At 40.6% G+C, this 20,628-nt stretch overlaps 1 protein-coding gene across 1 annotated transcript; it reads right to left on the reverse strand.

Annotated features, from left to right (window-relative positions):
- Window positions 1-6: 6 nt before the first annotated feature.
- evpla (envoplakin a) lies at window positions 7-15,772 on the reverse strand. Its single transcript, XM_077570030.1, has 22 exons — window positions 15,553-15,772; window positions 13,094-13,193; window positions 12,874-13,028; window positions 12,616-12,739; window positions 12,397-12,528; window positions 12,226-12,267; window positions 10,367-10,528; window positions 10,186-10,293; window positions 9,161-9,256; window positions 8,947-9,057; window positions 7,452-7,598; window positions 7,193-7,347; window positions 7,016-7,113; window positions 6,767-6,939; window positions 5,839-6,011; window positions 5,566-5,704; window positions 5,293-5,486; window positions 5,059-5,209; window positions 4,281-4,364; window positions 4,076-4,183; window positions 3,905-3,997; window positions 7-3,816 (listed from the first exon to the last, which is right to left on the reverse strand). Exons 1-22 carry the CDS (start codon window positions 15,603-15,605, stop codon window positions 424-426), a joined length of 5,991 nt encoding a protein of 1,996 aa, XP_077426156.1. The 5' UTR covers window positions 15,606-15,772; the 3' UTR covers window positions 7-423.
- Between the last annotated feature and the right edge of the window lie 4,856 nt (window positions 15,773-20,628).

Consider the following 20,628-nt stretch of genomic DNA (forward strand, 5'->3'; position numbering starts at 1 on the left):
ACAACAGACATTATAATTTAAATTTATTGATATTTGTTTCTTCATAACGTATCCAACAAGATGGAGTTAAAAATAAACAGTGTCAAGGTTAGCCCACAAGTAATACATAATCATATTAATCTTGATAATTAGCATTGCACCATGTCCCAGTATTCCACATTAATATTGTCAGGTAGATACTTCATTTCTAGTAATATTTTTAATAAAATCATAATAACATCTGCCCACATTTGACATGTTTAGTAAACAAAGGCAACTTGGCAGCAATCTTTTTGGTTTGACAGAAAGCTTTGCCTGATAAAAAAAAAAAAAAAGAGCACATTTATGCACTGTTTATCTTCGTACAATATGATAAAAAATGTATAGGCACTTTTTTTTAATCCATTACTTCACAAATCAGATAACTCTAAGCAGTAAACACATTTAGAATCTTGCTCCATATCTGTTGTACGATGGAGTGTAGCCAGACTCTTTGGAGGAGGCCGGCAACATTAGAAGGCCAGTAATGGGGTCTTTCTTACAGCGTTCCAGGGCTTGTTTGTAGTTGATCTTCTGCTTGGTGAGGGGATCCGTGATATCCTTCTTGTAACTGGTTTCAGCTTGAATATCTCTCATCATGTTGCTGTTGATCATTTTGGATCCAATAGCATCCACAATGCTCATTCTTTTGTTGCTGCTGGGGTCAATCAGGCCTCCAGTCAGGTGCTGTGCTTCCATGTACCAAGTTGCACTCTCCTTTGGCATCCAGCCTTTCTGGATGGCTTCTCCCACAGACAAACGCTCTTTGGTCACGGGGTCTTCCACTCCAGTGTAGGCCTTTTGAGCATTGAGGAGCCTCTGGAGCTGACTGTCATCAATGAGGCCTCTGGAAGCGGCCTTGTGAACCGAGTGTCTGTCCTTGGCGGCGATGTCAATGATGCCGCCGGTTGCTGCCTGGGCCTCCAGAAGCTTTTGGGCCGTAGTGGCGTCGATAAGTTTACGCATGACGGCGCTGCGTACGGTGAAGCAGGTGTTAGTGTGCGTATCCATGATTCCGGCAATTGGATACGATTGTGTTGCGGCATAGTCGATTGGGGCAGACTTCATTGGTGTGTTGGTCCTTGAAGTAAATGAGTTGAACAGGGTCTTCTGCTTGCTATCACCAGCAACCAGTAAGGCAAACTCTGAGATGTGGATTTTGCCTTGTTTGTAGCCCTCCAAATCAGTCTGTGTAAGTCGGCCTTCTCTCAGGGCGTCTTTAATGGGGTACTGTTTGCCGCTCTTGCGATCCTGGAGCACGGATGTCTCGCCATCGGGTCCCACGGAAGTGATCTCCTCCCAGTCACACTCAAGCTCCTGCAGATGAATGTACTGCTGGCGATCGATCAGCCGCTGTAGGTAGGCGTCATAAGGAGACATGTCTTTGCCTGTATCTGGATCCAGAATGGTGATTTTGGTGGACACGTTGGTCTCCTTGGTCCTGGTTTCAGTATGTTCCTCTTTCTGCATGCTAAGCAGGAGTTCACGAATGGTGCTGTCCAAGATGTGGATCTTGTCTTTCTCATTCAGGATTTCCCTCTCGAATTGCTGTACGTCAGAACCCATCTTCATGCTTCTGTTCCTGCTCATCTGTGTCCTCTCGCTCATGAGTCTGTTCTGCTGCTCGAAAGACAAGTTGATGTCATGTTTCTTTGCCTCCAGTGTCCTGAGCTCACGAGTCAGGTTGTCCTTCTCCCTCAGTAAGGCGTCTCTGTTCATGGTTTGGCTAGTTTCTTCTCTTGAGCTGCTCGACTTACTAGTCATCAGATGGTTTGTTTTACTACTGAGGCGTTTGATTTGATCCTCGATGTCCTGCCTTGCAAATTTTTGCTTGGAAACCTGTTCCCTCAGGCGATCCCTCTCCGCTTCCACAGCCTGGTCTTTTTCAACACGGACAACTTCTTTGTACACTTTCTTCTCAACAGACTTTTCTTTCTGGAGGACATCAAGCCTAAGAGTGATGTTACGGATGTCTCTCTGGAGACGCAGGATTTCGCTGGTTTCTTTATCCATATCTATCCGCAGAACACCTGTCAACCTCTCCAGTTTTGGGTCTCTCTCCACTTTCAGTACCTCCTCAACAACAATATTTTCTGAAACAGCAGGCGGCGCATGTTCCAGTTGATGGATGCGCAATCGGAGTTCCTTGAGTTCTGACTCTGCCATGATCCTCTTTTGATGCTCATCACTTGCTCTGAGGAGCCTCTCCTTCTCTTCCACCTTTGTTCTCAGTTGCTGTAACTCTAAATCGATCTGACGTCGAGTCATCACTTCTTCATCCAGGCTCCTACACAGCCTCTCATGCTCAAGCACTTGCCGCGGGTCCTTCTGTAAACGCACAATCTCCTGCACAACCACTTTCTCCTCTGGCTTTTGTCTTTCCAACAAGATGTATTTGTTTTTCAGGTCAAACACCAACTCCTCAATAGAACGTCGCCTTTGCGCCTCGTCCCTTAATTCTCTTCTCAGTCGGTCAGCTTCTTTTTCTAAGAGAGGATCCGCTTCATACTTAATGAGATCTCTGGTGATAACTTTGGTCTCGATCTTGGACTTTTCAGCCTTCCATCCATCTCTCTCTGTTCTCAGTCCCCTCACCTGATCTTGGAGAAAGTTGTAATTGTTGTGGATGACATGCATCTGCTCATTTAACCTTTGAATCTCTCTCACATTTTCAGGACTTCTTTCTTCCTTCACCACCTCTTGAAGAACCTCTTTCATTTCTACCTTGGGCTTCTGTGATCGAAGGAAATTCACCTCTGATCCAACCTTTGGGATTTCCCTATCTAAGATAGAGCGCTGACCATTGGCCTCTTGTATGTCTTTCCTGAGGCGTAAAATTTCGACCTCTGTATTTGGATCAATCCGGTAAATCTCATTAACGATTTCCTTCACCTCAACTTTTGGTTTCAAAGCTTGGAGTTCCCTGTAGCGACTGTGGAGGTTCATCACCTCTTTGGACAAGGAGTTGTTTTCGAACATCTCAGTCTCCACAGATGATCGAATCCTTTTTGATTCTGTGATGAGTTCGGGGTCTTGTTCAACCCTTTTAACTTCCTTTGTGATGATCTTGGGCTGGATGTTTGGAATCAGTCTTTCAAGGGCATTAATCTGGCTTCTCATTTGGAATATTTCATCATTTATGAGCTTCACCCTGCTAGTCTCTTCCGAAATGTCGGTCTCAAATTTCCGCAAGGATCTCAACATCTCTGGGTCTTTTTCTACTTTCAACACTTCCTTCTTAACCACCCTCTCTTTGATGAGTGGTTTCTTCTGTTGCAGAATGTCAAACTCCGTCTTTATATTTATGTACTCCGAGTTTCTCAGTCGAATCTCTTCTCTCATTCTTGATATTTCATCTCTCAGCCTGGCAGCATCGACATCTAGCTGAGGGTCTTTTTCAAACTCTGTCACTTCTCTCGTCAACAGTTTTGGTGCTGTATTTTTGAGGTTGTCATCGTAGAGAGCATATTTCTTGTTATAAATCTCAACCTCACTCTGGATGGTGGACCGTCTTCGTATCTCTTCATGAAGTATCTTCTGAAGTTCTATTGAGTCACTCTCCAGTTTGGGGTCGCGGTAGTATTGAACCACTTCTTTTTCCTCAACACGTTCTACTCCTCTGCGATTCTTCAGTGACATCAGCCTATCTCTGAAGGCTTTTAGATTAGCCTCAACATGAAGTGTCCTCTCCCTCTCTTCCTCCAGCTCTCTGGCAAGACTGTTTAGCTCATAAGTATTCCTTTGCTGGCTTTCCAGCTGCACCTGATGTTGTGCCAACAACTGAACTTTCTCATCATTCTACAGCAAAGGAAATGACACCAAGTTAATAAATCATTCAGTGATTGGTTTGGGTATTACTGTCTTTCTCATGCCCCGGCCCTCTTACTTGTACAGTGAGATTCCGGGCCAACTCCATCAGTTTTTGCCGTTGACCATTTGCAGCTGACGCTTCAGCGTAGCGGTTGACCAGATCCCTTTCCTGTCAGAGAAAGAGACTGGGTAACCTCTGCAATTGTCAAGCAAATAACAGGCTTTTGCTGAAACTTGTGAATGATACCTCTTTCTGAATGGCTTCACCAAGTGTGAGCGTATACGGTCTCTTTGCAACAGTGGCATCAGCATCTTCCAGTGTACTGTTGAATTTGTCAATGTTGGTATCATATTCCTGCACGTCGAGAAGATGGTCCATTAATATTATTCTACCTTCGATCGTTAATGTATTCTACAACTCAGTGTTACGAAAATTACATGTTATGTCTTACACCAAATAAATTCTGCAGGTCTTGTGACAAGTCAGACAGTCGATCCACGTCATTGCCTTTCCGCTTCAGGTCGTCCATCACCCTCTGCAGTGAAAGGTCAGTTAGTGATAACATTCTCATTCATAGTGCCATCATAACTGATGCATTGCAATTGGTTAGGGAGGGTACAAGGAGGGCACTTAAAAGGGAGGTCAATCCATCCTACTTGTCTTCATTCGGGTCTCAAGTGAAGCTAATCCTAGCTGGCTTTAGAGTAAAGGTACACCTTGTGAGTCAATCACAGGGCACACATAGTCAGCTCATCATTCAAACTCACATTATTAAAACCTATGAACATTTCAAAGTCTTCAATTAACCTGCATGTTTTTGCAACGTGGGACCAACTAATATTGATTGGTTTTCTGTCTATATTGTAAATTGATTGGTTGCTCTTTTTAAATTGTGAGTTGGTCTTTTAGAGTAACATGCAGTCAAATAATTAAATTGCACCGCATCTGCCCCCAAAAGACGTCGGCCCGCCGGGCATCTGCCCTGTATGCCAGATGGCCAGTCCAGCCCTGCCCATAAAATAACCCACACAGGTAGGCGAGAGCCAAGATTTGAACCATGAACCTCAAATGTGTGAAGCAGAAGTGCTAACCACACAATCACAGTGTTTTAAAATTGAATCAAATTTCATCCAAGTAACCATAGAAGAAAAGTGAGACCAAAAGCAGAGATAGTAAATACACAAAATTCAATTCAGTCCAAATGGGTCGTGATTAATGACTATTCTCACCTCCTGTGAGCTCTGCATAGCAGAGATTGAAGACGCATCATCATTGTAGTTGAGCTTGTTTCTTGGCAGGTTGTTCAGGAATAAATTCAGCGATTTGGCCGAACTTTGGAATTCATTGTTTTTGGAACCAGCTTCTTGTAAGATGTTCTCTCTGAAAAGATGTGCATCGTTTAAAGTTTTCTATTGTTTGTATTGATGCATTTGACATGGGATTGGATGGGATTGAATTTTTACCTCTCTTTCAACTGGTTGTCAAGGTTTGCATAGCGGTTGTGCAGGTATTTGACATCCATTCTCTGGCGCTGGATGTCAGGACAGAACTCCTGGTATCCCTGCTGCAGAGAGCTGCATAGCTGTTCGGTGGTCTCTAGGTCCTGGCTTAGCTTCCTCATCTCGGGCTGAGCCGATGCCACAGCCTTTCGCTGTTGCTAAAAACGGCAAAAGAGACAGGGAAAAAGTGATGGAATTTTTGTGTGGTTCATTAAGAAATTGTTGTTCATTCCTTACATGGAGGCTATCACTGGCAGATTGAATCGAGTTTGGCACATCGAGTATCGGGCCATCTTCACTGAGCCTCTTCTCAAACCCTGAGATGAGGCCATCCGCCTTCTTTATCTGATTCTCGAGATTGAAGGACGCATTTGCTCTGAAAGAAAATAAATAAATACACAAAAGTTAGAAAAAAACAACAACATAAATTTGTAACTTTTTTTGTTTAAAATATTAAATAGATAAAGGGATTTTGCTCTCAGGTCATCTTCTAAAGAAAACGTTACTTACTTTCTGGCATAGAGGTCAGCAAGTCCGTGGAGGCCATCGTACTTGTTTTCGGCATTGTTCATTTTGAATGGCAGTGAACCGGCGGCAGTAGGATCTTTGGACAGTAGAGGCTGCAGTTCAGCCTTAGCTGAAAACTTCTCCTGCTCCAGACCTTTTAGTCCCTGGGCAGCTTGCTGAAAATAACAATAATAATAATAATAATAAATACATTAAGTAATATGTTTTTGTTTTTTAAGACAATTCCATTATTTCTGCCAATTCATACAAACAAATAATCTAGTAGTAAAAACACAATTATTTCAGCGTCTGTTACTTTTTATTATTTTCATGATGAGCATTTTTACATATACAGGAACGAGCGAGTTAAGCCAGTATATAAATGATCAATCTAAGGTAAAACAAACATTGAGCCAGCCCTAAAGCTCGTATTTTGAAGGGGAAAAAAGAGCATAAACATATAGTGTCTATGAATGAATGAATTAATATGTACTGCTTGAAAAATGTAATGTTGCATTTTCAAATTTAAAAAAAGTATTTAGCTATGAGACCTTCAATGTATAGGAATGTATATGTAGGTATATGCACACGTGTGTACAGTTAAGCCCAAAATATAATACAATTAAAAATATTCATAATGAAACACGAATCTTTGACACCATTCAAAATGGTCCTAGCAATGTGTAATATAATTTAATATAATATATATACTATACATTTGAAACATTAGATGTAATATAGAACCTTATATTAAAATGTAAAAGTTCTTCTAGTTTTTTGTCACTTGCTTGTGTCATGCCTAAAAGACAATCCCACCAGATAAAAATCCACCTCAAATCAAAATGAGGCCAGGATTTTCATACCTTTGTGCGTAACTTAAATGTGTATATATAATACCGTATTGTTTGATCTTATTGATCGTTTTCCTTACTTCCTGTTCCTTTAGCCTGTTGATAAGATCGCCACCGGGATTGGAGCGGCTCAGTGGGACTCGTATGCGGCCCAGCATGTCTTTATCAGCATTGTCCAGGTCGGAATTCAGCTTGTCCAACCGGAGACCCAGCGCTGACAGTCTGGGATCCAGCGCGGGAGACGAGGGTGGAGCTGAACCGGTAAATGGGAAGTTCATTTATTACAAAGGTGAGCAACATGGAGATACACTATTTGGTTTGACTCTGACCTGATTGTAGGGACCTGGCCATCTCTGACTTGTGATTCTTGAGGGATGCTGCTAGAGCGGCCCTCCTCTTCTTTATGTCTCCCAGTTCACCACCCAAACTAGTCATTGAAAGTATGTGTTGCATTGTAGGTTGACCACATCACTGACTGACATTGTTGTGAACGTGCTGTTACTTACAGGTCCACTCTGTTGATGGCCTCTGGATCAGGCGGTGGGATAATGAAGCAAACCCCTGGGAAGGTGTTCGCGACCCCTTTGTTGGTTATAACGTCCCAGTTCTCATTGTCGGGGTTAGATTTCAAGGTGCACTTCTCGCCTCTTGACAGAGGTCCCTAGATGGAGAAACATAAACACAGTGACGCCTCGTTCATTGACTTATATCCTGCCATTGACATTTAATTCTGCCTGATCACAATTAAAAAGTCAAATGTTGTACCCTGTTAGATTCCCAGTCGCAGAGAGACTCCAATGTGACCGTTCTGTTTGGAGGGCTACGACGCTGCTTCAGAGGAGCAATGGTGGTGCTGCGCCTTCTCAGGTCTGCCAGCAGCTGCTCGCTGTCCTGCACAGCTTTCTCTTCTGTCTGGTGGGAAATGCACATCAGAAGCATGTTTTACAGCACTCTAAAAACAGTTGGGTCAAAATTTACCCAAACTGGGTAAAAAAATAAAAAAAGAGACTGACCCCAACTTTTTGGGTTACTCAGTTAACCCAAAAGTTGGGTCAATTAATTTAATTACCCACAAAGGAACCCAATTTCTGGGGTTAAACAACTCAGAATGTTGGGTCTGTTTATTTTTCCACCTAATTCAATTGGGTTATTCGATTAACCCAAAAGGTTGGGTCAAGTGAATAACCCACAAATAATCCCAAACAGTGTGTTGCTTTGTGGGTTATTGAATTTGACCCTGTTTGGGCTAAATGAATCAAAAAGTTGGGTCGTTTTATTTTTGACTCAGTTCAATTGGGTTATTCTATTAACCCAAAAGGGTGGGTCAAGTGAATAACCCACAAATAACCCCAGTGTGTTGCTTTGTGGGTTATTGAATTCGACCCTGTTTGGGCTAAATAACTCAAAAAGTTGGGTCGTTTTATTTTTGACTCAGTTCAATTGGGTTATTCTATTAACCCAAAAGGGTGGGTCAAGTGAATAACCCACAAATAACCCCAGTGTGTTGCTTTGTGGGTTATTGAATTCGACCCTGTTTGGGCTAAATAACTCAAAAAGTTGGGTCGGTTCATTTTTGACTCAGTTCATTTGGGTTATTCAATTAACCCAAAACCCACAAAGCCCAAGTTTTGACCCAACTTTTGGAATTACGTTCCTCAAAAAGTTGAGTCGGTCCATTTTTGACTCAATTTGGGTTATTTTCGACCCAACTGTTTTCAGAGTGAAGTCATCTTGGAATTATCATGTACAATATCCACAAAGTAAAACTGACTATTATCAGGGCATATAAGGGAAACTATCAAAAGCACTGACCTACATTTTCAACTTAAATGAAATGTTATTAATTTATTTTTAACAGTCACATTTTGTCTTCAGTTCATAGCATGTATGTTGGATGTGCAGCTTTCAGTAATTCAGTTTTTTTTAAATTGTTCAATCAGGTTTCAGCTTCTATGTGTTGCACTGTAAATGAAATCTACTCAAGGCTTTCAGAATCACAAGTGCCGGTGTCGGACACACATACACACCGTGGAAATTGCTGCTTTAAAAAAAATAAAAAATAAACCAATCCAAACCAATCAATTTCAGATGAAGCACAGAGAGATTTTAGCATTTTTCTGTGCTCTGATTATTTAATTACAGTTGTTGTAAGGTTGGGAAACACTGCACTTATCCACGGGGCTGTTGGCTTTCATGTTGGCGTCTTATAATGTTTACAATATCTGGCTGTGACAAAAGACTACAAGCATCCTCTTCATACCTCAAGCTGCAGCAGCATCTCAGAGTTACTGATCCTGTTGGCGAGCTTCGGGTCCAAGCTATTGTTGAGTTTGCTCAGATTTTCTGACAGCTGCTCCGAGTCCAGTTGGTACTGCAAGGTAATGTGATGGACAGTAAGTTTGTGTCAAACACACAGGAAGATGTGCTCAGGTGGATATATTATGTGAGTCTTCTGTGTCATGTCCCATCGTTACCTTTTTGTACTGCTCCAAATTATCCAGGTGTGTCTCCTGACAAATGCACAAATGGAGGAACTTTTGCCACTCGTTGCGTACGATGTCTCTTTGGGTCTGCAAGTGAAAGATTACCAGAAATGAAGTGCTGACTCTGCATTAAGATCAGGGAATTCAACGACAATGTTTTTAGTAGCACTTGAAATCCTAAACTAATGTATTAGTATTTAAATATATTTTCTAGGTGTGCCAAACATAGTGTGTTAATTTAAAGTTCCTTTAACGGCACAATTATTTTTAATGCACGATTACTTGGAAAGCCTGTACTGGGGGAATTCCAGTCGTTACACAGCAGACACGTCCACGTCAAGATTTAGCAGTAATTAATAATAATGCATATATTTGTGGATACTGGGGTCAAGTTGTATTTTACAATTTTTAAAATGTGCTGAATTTTACAAGTTACTTTATGTTAAAGATTATATAGCTCTTAATATGAAAAATAATAGTCTTACAAATGTAATTATGCCATTTAGTTTGAAAAATGACAACGTTAAAATCAATATCACAAATTTTTTTTACAGTACATTACATCTTTTTCATTTTAACTCAATTTTATGAATTATTATGAAAAGCTGCATCAATGACTAAAAGATGCAGCCATATTTCCATTAGTTTAATTTCCCCCCCACTTTTATGTTAACAAGAGTATGAAAACTTAGAAGAAGAAAAATTATTGTACATTTTCAACAGGTATAAAACTTGTGATTAATCGTGAGTTAATTATTGCAGTCATGCGATTAATTAGGATTCAAATTCAAATTTTAATCGCCTCACACCCCTAATATTTTCATGTATGTCTCATCTTATCAGGGGCGCAACTATCTACTTTCTGAGGGATATACAGACACTCGTTGACATTGTAGCTTCTTCAAATAATATTTTTTTAGTCAAATAGACCCAACTGGAGAATAACAATAGCAAAGTAAATGTGTTTCTATGAATGCTAATGTAAGTGATGTCAAATGAAAGCGTTGCTAGTGTACCTGTATGGTCGCGCTGGCAGGGTGCTTGCCCTCAATAAGTCTGTCTCCTTCATCCTGGAGTTTGTTCACCTCACTCTCGTGTGACAGCAGACTGTTGTTCTTGAAGTTCTGAAAATGAAAACGTGCTTAGCCCGTGCGATGTCTCAATCCACATGAGTAGCGGTTACTGCTCAATTCTGACCTCATACTGCCTGCGGACATCTGGAGGATCCACCATTCGGTCGCTCCAGTCCTGCTTCTTGATCTTATGCTGCTCCTCTCCCAGGAATGTCAGCTCCTTGTTGCAGCCCTGCATGTACTCATACAGGCTGCCCAAGTAGTGGCCACGCCACTTGGAGGTTTCCTGAGAGGGGGAGGGGGGAAACGTGTGAAACAGCAGCGGTGGACCATCAGAAGCACTGACCTGCATTTATATCGTGAATTCTAATATTTGTTCTAGGAAGTTGTATTTATTTATTTCCAAGTCTATTCTCTTGGCTGCACTGCTCCCACAGTGTGTTTTGGTTGGGTTTCATTTTTTTGTCCAATCAGATTTCAACCTCTATGTGCTTCAGAATCAGTCGTGCTGTTTAGTAACTAACTTCTACTATTCGCAAAGGAATTGTATCTTTAGTTATTCCGATTAGGGCAGCACAGAGTGGGATTGGGAGGGTGGGGGCTGTTGTGTAGCCTCCCTCAGGTGGATGTACACCTTTGTAGTGTTAATTTCATTAACAAAAACTAAACAAAAATATTTTCGTCAACTAACATTTTTCACCGGATGAAAACTAGACTAAAATAGATTTAAGTCGCCATTAATAAACAATAACTGGGATTAGTATTTCGTTGACTAATGAAGATGAGATAAAAATGTTGTCCATTTAATAAAGACTGGACTAAAATCTAGGGACATTTGAATTCATGAAAAAAGAAAAAAAATACATGATTTTGTAAGATTTTTTTTTTAGTGGTGGTTGTTTTTCACGTAACATTAATCCAGCTATAACGTTCCAACAATAATGCTAATCTGACTACCACTAATGCTGGCTAATTTAATTAACTCGTAGCATGGAGCCATTGTAGCCACTTGCTGATATACTGCAATTGTGTGTGACGTTGTTTTTCAACAAAAAGATGAAAGACTATTTTATATTTATATTTTATATTTTAATTTTCTGTGAAGTAGATCAGATGGAAATTTGCCATTCAAAAGGGTAAAATGATTGTCCTGAATAAAATTTAACTAAAACGTTGACAGTTCTTCTTGATTTAAACTAGACGAATAATATTGTGTATATTTTCTTGGACTAAAATAAAGACTAAAATGCTCGCCTTCTAGTCGACTAAAAATGGACTAAATAAAAACGGGATAAGGTAGACTAACTATGATAAAAAGCTAACAAGAGTGATTGAAACTGGACTACAACAGACTAAAGTTAAAAATGGCTGATAAAATTAACATTACACCATTGAACTAAAGCTTTCTTAACTCATTCACTGCCGTTGACAGCTATAGACGTCAGAAATTCATTTTAACCATTTCTATTAGTTTAACATTTTTTCCCCACTTTTCTTAACAAGAGTTTGAAAACCTAAAACAATCAAAGTCATGCGATTAATTACAATTAAATATGTTAATCACCTGATGCAATTAGAAGAAGAAAAAAGAAAAGATTATTAAACATTAGGGGCGCCAGGCGATTACATTTTTTATTTGTAATTAATCGCATGACTTCAATAGTTAACTCACGATTAATCAAACATTTTACATCTGTTCTTAATGTACAATTAAAAAAATCTAGGTTTTCATACTCTTGTTAATTAAAGTGGGAAAAAATGTTAAACTAATCGAAATAGTTCAAATGAATTTTTGACGTCTATAGCCGTCAATGGCAGTGAATGAGTTAATAGCTGTCTTGGCTGGGTCACTCTTGGGAAAGAGGTTTGAAATCTAATCCATTTTTGTACCTGGTTCAATAAAAGATATTGATATTGAATTGGATTTCCAAACAAGAGTCGATTTTGGAATGAATGCCGTCAAATACCCAACAAGAATCTCACCAGAAGGTTGTTGTACTGTTTCTTGAGGACCATGTAGTTGTCCTGGAAGACAAGATGATAGAATGCATTTTACTACAATAAAATGTGTTTCATGAAGTTTTAAAAAAAAAAAAGAAGTGTGCAAACATTCTCAGATGTACTGTCATATTATATTTGGTAGCGTTAGTTCACCTTGGTACCGGCAGAGCTGACACACAGCTGCGGGTTGTAAGCTTCGACCTGCTGGTGCAGGATTTTGTGAGAAGCGATCTGCTTCTCCAATTCCGGCATGGTGGGCCCATACTGGTTACTGTTCACTAGTTTCTGAAAATGTACGTATAGGAGGAATTGACTCAATGCCGTTAATGTGTTTTGGTGCGAGGCCCGGTAAGCCCGTATTGCGAGACCTACTTGCTTATCGGCCAAAACGGGCGCCCAGTCGATCCTGGGCATCAACGACACGTCATCAATCTGCTCATAGATGTCTCGATAGAAAGTGCAGTCCTTCAGCCAGCGCTCGTGGAGGTGGAGGACACTGAAAACATTTGAAGTCCACAAAATCATGGCTTGGAATACAACAAATAACACACCTCATCTGTAGGGGGAGCCATAATGTCATCTAACAATTACTAAATGTACGAACATCACGTGTGGTTTATAACAACTCACTCGCTCTCGATCTCTCGGGCCTGCGGGTGTTTGGCCTTCTTGGCCTTGTCCACGTCCAAGAAGAGCTCCTTCAGCAGGGTCTCAGCTTCGCCCAGAATGTCGCAGAGCTCATGCTGGTGCTTCAAAGGCAGCTCTCGCTTGTCATTTTCTGCATCCTGGTGGAAGACGATGTAGTGAATTTTACAAAGCAATCGAGAGAGGCCTTTGTGTATATTCTTACTTCAGCCAAGTGTTGCTCAGCACGGAGGATGTCTTTCTCCACTATGTCTGCATGCTTTTGCATCTGGGCGATCAACGTGGCCAGGTCGGTGGGCTGGGTCCTGCAAGGCGGGGATTACATGTTTAAGGCTCGAACAGAGTTGTCAGAAGCTGTCAGTGTTTGACAGGCCATTATTGATGATAATGTTTTGGAAGCAATCCAAGGTCATTTTTTTAAAAGAACAAAAATGGCCACGCCCACACCAAAATGGCAGACTTCCTGTGTCTTTTCTTGAGACGTTAGTGTTAGTTTTAACACTCTTGATTGACTTGCCAACCAAATATCGTCGTACTGTAAGTGAATCTGGCTTCAGGGGCTGCATTTCCTCCAAAACCTCAAGCTACTGAGTCCATTTTTGGTGCTTACAACTTGCAATGAAATCCCTTATTAAGGCTATTTATTAGGTCAAAAAAAAAAAAAAAAAGCACAAACAAGATTTGAAGCAATTTTAAAAGACGTTTGGCATTCACAAATCATTTTAGTCATGGTTTTCTTTTTGGAACCTAACCTTATTCAATAAAAAAGTTGCCTATTTGCATGCTTGTCAGTTGCCTTGCTTATTTTCTGGAGCATTTCCGGAGTTAAATATGTATGATAATTATTGTTTTGTATCATCTCTTTAATTTAACAGTCTATCGATTGTAAAACACACCGAAAAATCATAAGACTAGATGTCCACTCAACCAAACTCCAAGGCGGAAGGCTCTCCAATCACAAATCTACAGCAGCTGTGTAAGCTCAAGACTGGACGCCCCCCACCGGGTGGGTTAGCGTTGGAGTTTGGGCAAATTGTTCCTCCGGCCTGCATTTTCGCCTCTGCTGTCGAAAATGGCACCGTCATGCAACTACTGCGCTCTGCTATGCAGTCAAATGTTCTTTTTTTTACACCCCCAAACTTGACTGTTGCAGTATCTTTATATTGAGAGTTTGAAATATAAGCTCAGGCAATTATAGTCACTTTTAAGGGAGTGTATATTATTCATGGTTGAGCTTCTTTTTAGTTCATGAATGTCCAGTGAAAACTTATCAATTGTGCAAACTAAGGGGCCAGCATTTAAATGTTGAATTGTTCAATCAGTGACCAATTACCTTGCAGCAAATAGTTAGCTACATTTGCCACACATAACTGAGTCACTAATTACTACGGCAAACGAGGAGCGAGGATCTGATTAGCCGACTTGACGAACTGGACTGTCTGCATAATTGAGCAGGGTTTGTCTCATTCTTCACCAAGCATTGCAAACACTCCCTTCATTCTAATGTGAAAACGCCCGAAATCAAAGATTTCGCTGCAATGTTACCATTATAATAAATGTAATGATCAAAAATAGGATAGAACACAGGGAAATGTATAGACAAAATTAATACAGGTACTATGTTTGTTTGTATTTTAATCTTAAATGCTTAGAATATGCCCAAATGTCTGATAATCTCCACTGGAAACTTTTGCACATTAGTCAGTTTAGGAATGTGCATTTATAAGTCAATTTTGGGAAAAGGTTGAGGTATGGTAACTAAACCCAAATACTGATACCGAACCCCCAGAGATTTGAGAAACCCCAAGTACATCGACAGTTGATTTTCTTATGATACATTTAAGGGTCATCACTGCATGGTTGACTCTAGTTGGTGCATAAGAAATGTTGGCCAGGACTGATGATAGCACCTGCCGGTCATGTGCTGTATTCCATGTTTCAAAGATGCTTCTACTGTAGCTAGAATTTTCTTTCTCATTTTTGTTAGGGGTACGACTAAGGTTGTCTGCAAAGATTGTTTTGCCAGTGGAATGTGTAACTGCCCGTGACATTTGAATCAGGACCACCCCTAGCCTGCTTTATGCCCCACCCCCCCCCCCCCCCCCCCGATGGAATACATGCTCAACCACCAAGTGCATCTCTTTGAAATTATTAAATTTAAAGAGCCGTGAGTCCGATGTCTCTTTTGACTCATGTTCCAAATTGAGTAGACAGTTGGGGATGGTTGCAGGCCAACACCCATTAACTGTAAATAAAGGACGATAACCAGTTAAAGGGCCAAGCCCTCATTGTGCTACAGCTAACTGACAACATTTCATTTGAGAAATCGCCATCAGCAAATGTCTTGGTTTGCACTTCTTGTATTCACTGAGCCCAAAAATGGTGTGAAAATGGTACCAACGCTTCCCCAAATTGAGAGCTTCTTGTGTGTTAGAATGTGTGAGGTGGTCATCTGAGTGTGCATTTCTAGTTTGTTCTCACTTTCTAACCTACATGCATGTTGCGAAAACAAGCGTCTCGTCCTTGCTGACAAGCACTGATTTAATGTAACCGGCTAGTAAGGCATGCATGCTGGCTGGGACGGGACAAGAGAAAGGGGGACAAGATTGAGACAGGATCAAAACATTAAAATGTATGTTTAAATAAATTAAAAAAAAAACATACCTGATGATCTTGACCGACTGCTCTTTTTTCTTATTTGGACTTGTTTTCGACATCTTGGCGTGTGGGGTCGACTGAGACTGACAGTCCCTCTCTTACTCCTCCTTTATGTCCGTCTCACTCGCCCCGTGTCTCCCACGGTGCCTCTTCTTCTTCCTCCGGGTCCCGCTGTCAAAGTCTAAACACAGCCAAAGACTGACTTGCACGCATTCATATCGGCACGGGCGCGCCTCCTCCCAGGCAGCCTGACAGGCCTGTCACCGCCCAGACATCCACCTTGCACCGGGGAGGACCGGACTGACCAGTTTTGCCTTCCTCCCATTTCGGGGCCCTGCCCATCCTTTTCATCAGGGGCCCATTCACCACTACCTAGAAAAAGTCCTTGTTGGGTGTGTTGATTGCTTCCGTACTAGTGAAGGGTACAGTATTACTTTTATGGCACATTTCACACTAAAAGCCATCTGATGGGAAATTGAGTGCATTTGAAACATAAATGCAAAAGTCATTTGAGAAGTGGACACACCTTAGTGTACTGTATTCATTTTTGTTACTGTTGTCAGTTGGACCCGTTTTGGCCAAGCATATAATTTAGCGTACATGTCATTGATTGGAAGATTAGTGTATTTACTTTATTAACTGTGACAATAAGATTTCTATGTCAAGTTTTGAAGATGGTTGAGGTTCGAGTTTCACAAGGTTGTACTAACCTACAGTAAATGTCAACCTGCTCTTCGCGTACTTTGCATGCTTTCATTTTATTTGGCCGCATTATAGACTTCAAAATTACAGTGGACCCCCAGTATTCGCATCAGATAGGAACTGGGCCCAAAAAATAATAATTTACAAACTAAATATTCACATTTCTATTCATTGTCACTCTACAGCAGGGGTGGCCAAGTTCGGTCCTCGAAAGCCACTATCCAGCCTGTTTTCCATGTTTCTCTCCACTAACACACCTGATTCATGATCAGGATCGTTGTCAGGCTTCTGCAAAGCTTGCTGATGAGCTGATCATTAGAATCAGCTGCGCTGAAGGAGGAAGACATGGGAAACAGGCTGGATAGTGGGCTCTCGAGGACCGAACTTGGCCACCCCTGCTCTACAGCATTGTGTCTCAACCTCTGTCCTCGGGGACCCCTATCCAGCCTGTTTTCCATGTCTCCCTAAGCCAACACAGGTGATTAAAACGATCATCTCATCGCCAAGCTCTGCATAAACCTGATAATGATCCTCACCTGTGTCGGCTGAGGGAGACATGAAAACTAGGCTGGATAGGGGTCCCCTAGGACCAGGTTCGAGAAACACTGCTCTACTGTATTACAGATAAATGGGTGGAAGTGTGGAGCAGAGGTTTGTTAAAAAATGTACTGGTCGCACGTGCAGAGATGAAAAATGTAGTTGCACTGTTTCAAATTTCAGGGGCAAAAAGCCACCATTTAGGGGCAGTGTGGAGCCCTGTATCTGTGTATAATTGACAACGTTCATTAATGCATAGAGGGAAAATTATAGGTGAATTTGCAGGTGCTAAACTGATCTGACAGGACAAAAACAATCTAACATCCACACGCATATACTGGAAGCAGTGCAGTGAAGGTATTTGTTGATTACTATATTAAGTGTAATCTTTGCGTGTTCAAAATAATTGCAAATGAGATCTGATGAAGAAGCTTTCTTGGCAAAGAATTTATTTTAAGAGCTCTTAAAGACACATCAGAAATTGCTTACATTCAAAGGTGATGTTAAGCCCCGAGTGTGTCCCAATATGAAAACACACAGTTGCTTTATACTTGAAAAAAGCATACTCCCCCTGAAGCTGGACAAAGGGTTAGTAATTATAATAGGCAGACAAGTGATATACCGACATGTTTACTACAACTCCCCGTCCAAGCCGGAAATATATGATTAGACAGGTAATGCCATGAGACCTTGACTCCCTCAGACCCACAGTGTTATCTCCATGAGAATTTGACTCCCATGTACATTCCTATCTCACCAGCTGGAAGGGAGTGAAAAGTTCCAATATACTTCACAACAACATCATCACAGTTATATTCATTCCAATACACAGTTATATGGCAAGTTATATTTATAAGTAAATTCATAAACAGTAAAAATATAAATTGAAAATGTTAAATGTCTTCAGCAGCCAAGAGAAACTCACAAAAGACTTTTCTTTCTCTGGTACCTTTATCACCGTTAACTTTCTCTGATGGCATTGCAAGAAGTCAAAGAAAAAGCAAAATACATGTGGAGTTAATGTTTTAGATAGCTGATGTCCAACTTTTGTGGCATATTTTCATAATGATTGAACACTCAAAAAAAAATACTATCAATGTCTCTAAATGAGTGTTAATGTAACAGTATGTAAGTAATGATGATGTTAAAAGAATGTAAAGTGTATGAAAATTGTAATGGCAGCCAATTAGTGGATTACATAACGGCTTCATATGGAATGCATGTTGGATGTCTCCGAGTAATAACTAAGGACGACTAACAGTTTGCAAAGTCCCATCCTAAAGGAATCACTGGTCTCGGTGAAGAAGAAAAAAACTACGGAAAAACAATCAAAGGAATGCAGCAGAGCAACTTTCCTTGCAGCAGAGCAGTCACAATTGCACATACAGAACTCGGGTGCGTCCTCACCTTGATACTTCCCATTTTGTCACAAACTGAGCCTCTGCTGTGCAGTATAAAATAGGTACTGTGTCATTTAGTGGTAGAAATAATAATTTGATCCTCTTCTGAATGTCTACATTTCCTCACTTAAAAAAAAATGACCATCTATAATTGTTTTTTGAGTATGAGAATAGATATAGTATAATAGTCATCACATAACACGTCAAACATCTCTAATTTACCAACATCTCATCATAAGACTTGCGAACAGAAGCAGACGAAAGGAGCATCGGGCAATTGCCTGAGGATTCAGAAACCATGCGGAATTAGCATTATTTCTGTTTGACACATACATTTACACCAATCAGAAAGGCTGGATCAGATCAGCCGATATTTTGTGTTGTGTAAAGTCTGTAATTGGCTATAATATTTCATAATTTGCTGATTGACCAATGATGTCTTTGATCAGATCCGTAAAATAAGATATTACAGCCAAAAAGAAGAAGAAGAAAAAATCGAATTCACTCTTTGGACGCTCCACGCTGCCATTCTGTATGTTTGAGCCCAAAAACGAATCTATTAGCAATTAGCTATTTAGCCTTGTTGCGAGTCGTATGAGTGGAAAGCCTTTGCGCCTGGCAGGCGGATGTTCCTCCTCCGTATTCCCCAAAAAATTTGCATAGATAGCAGCAAATCTGTGCCAAGGTTAGATTTTAGTTAACTAAAACTAACGAAAAAACTAAAACTCCAAAAACAATTTCGTTAAAGAAATAAAATAAAAACGAAAATGCTTTTAAAAAAACAAAAAATAACTGAAACTACATTTTATGTTTACAAAACTAATTAAAACTAACTATAATTAAAGCAAAAATGTTCTTCGTATATATTTTAGCAAAGCTTTAGCAAAAACCCCAGCTAGCAGTGTTTTTTTTAAATCGTTATAAAAAGGAGAAGGAGCTTATTGGCGGAATAAATGAAACAGCTACGTTTGTATCCCACAAAGTCATGCGAGAAACGAAGCAACATTCGTCTTCGTTCAAAATGTACTATAAACACAGTTAAAATGGCTCCTAGAGTGAAATTGCCAAAGATAGTGATGGGAAGTGCTTGTCGTGGATGAGCAGAAAAATCTGTGATGTGGTGCTTCTTGCGTTGTTGGCTCGGTGCATCAGTAAAGGGTGGCTACTGTATCGTCATCATTCATTGTTGTTGCTTTTTTACTAGATTGACAAACAAAAAGGAGAAAGCGCTCGCTGGAAATATTGTGACAGAGGCAATCAAAAATATGATAAAAGTGAGAAATAAATCAGTTTGTGGTGCCAAAATCAACTTATAAATTAGAAAAAGAACACCTGATTTAGAATTTCCCCGTTAATAATTCTTGGTTCCACAGCATACGCACCAAATAAAGTTCAAGTCCATCTTTTTATCGTTTTTTTTTTTTTATTCATTTTCACTGATCGGTCCCAAAACCCTGGCCGCTTAAAGCCTTATTTAACAGTGATTGTTGTCAACTGCAAGGTATTGTTTTTTTCTACAGCTCTTGTAATGGATCTAATCTAGTTGTAAACCTTAAGAGTCCTAATATTTTTTGTGGCACTTCGGCTGAGTGAGCTAAAGCAGCAACATGAGAAGTTTTTGTATTTTTGTGCATAAACCAGTGAATAAATCAAAAATGATCAAAGAAAGTGTCTTGGCTTTTCAGTACAGCATGAGCAATGCAACTAATTAAATACCAATTACACAGAGAGAAATAATTTGAGCAAGCAGGTTATGCAGCAACTCGAATGGCATGTAGCTACTCTGAAAGCATTGTGGCTAATGACTAGCATACACCTGATAAGAGTACCTTGCCAGTTAACTGGTAGCGCATAAGCTTTCATTCATTTTTGTTGTATGGGGTAGATGCCACGAACTTCCGGGTTTACACATCAGAGCGGTTTCCGTTCCGTACCAACACTCGCACCACCACCCCTACGCCCCCCAACCGCGCGCTCCCGCTTATCGGCGGGAGGGCGTCTCGGCTATCTCAAATGCTTCGGACACTGAGACAGACACTACACACTGGCACCCGTCGACGGGAACGCACAACCGAGGGCCACAAAGGCGAAAGCGCAAGTACTGGGACGTGGCCCACACGCCGCAAACCGGAAACTGAAACAAAGTTGATAAGTGAAAACCCGGAAGTCCCGCCTCCTCCGTGGCATATAGTCCATTATGAAAATCTGGACGCAAAGGAAACGTTAACTACAGTAGATTTTTCAACCTTGTGTGTATGGCACGTCCTGTAAATACTTTGAAGGTGTGGTTACTTCCCAGAAAATCAATGTCAGCAAGTCAAACAAAAAAGAAGGTAGTCAACATCAATGAAAGAATTTTGTGGAAATTAGAGTAACCCGGTCACGGCTCATTCAGCACAACACACAAGAATCCTCATCTCCGCCTCATCCGGCACATCATCGC

The sequence above is a fragment of the Vanacampus margaritifer genome, chromosome 7 (assembly GCF_051991255.1).
Source record: "Vanacampus margaritifer isolate UIUO_Vmar chromosome 7, RoL_Vmar_1.0, whole genome shotgun sequence".
Taxonomy (NCBI): Eukaryota; Metazoa; Chordata; class Actinopteri; order Syngnathiformes; family Syngnathidae; genus Vanacampus; species Vanacampus margaritifer.

What these genes read in the sequence shown, in the direction of transcription:
- evpla (XM_077570030.1), bottom strand. Translation starts at nt 15,605, where the DNA reads ATGTCGAAAACAAGTCCAAATAAGAAAAAAGAGCAGTCGGTCAAGATC. An exon ending in GCTGACCTCTATGCCAGAAA is followed by an intron (nt 5,705 to 5,838) that starts GTAAGTAACGTT and finishes ATTTTCTTTCAG; the next exon opens with AGCAAATGCGTCCTTCAATC. An exon ending in GTGAAGCCATTCAGAAAGAG is followed by an intron (nt 3,998 to 4,075) that starts GTATCATTCACA and finishes TTTCTCTGACAG; the next exon opens with GAAAGGGATCTGGTCAACCG.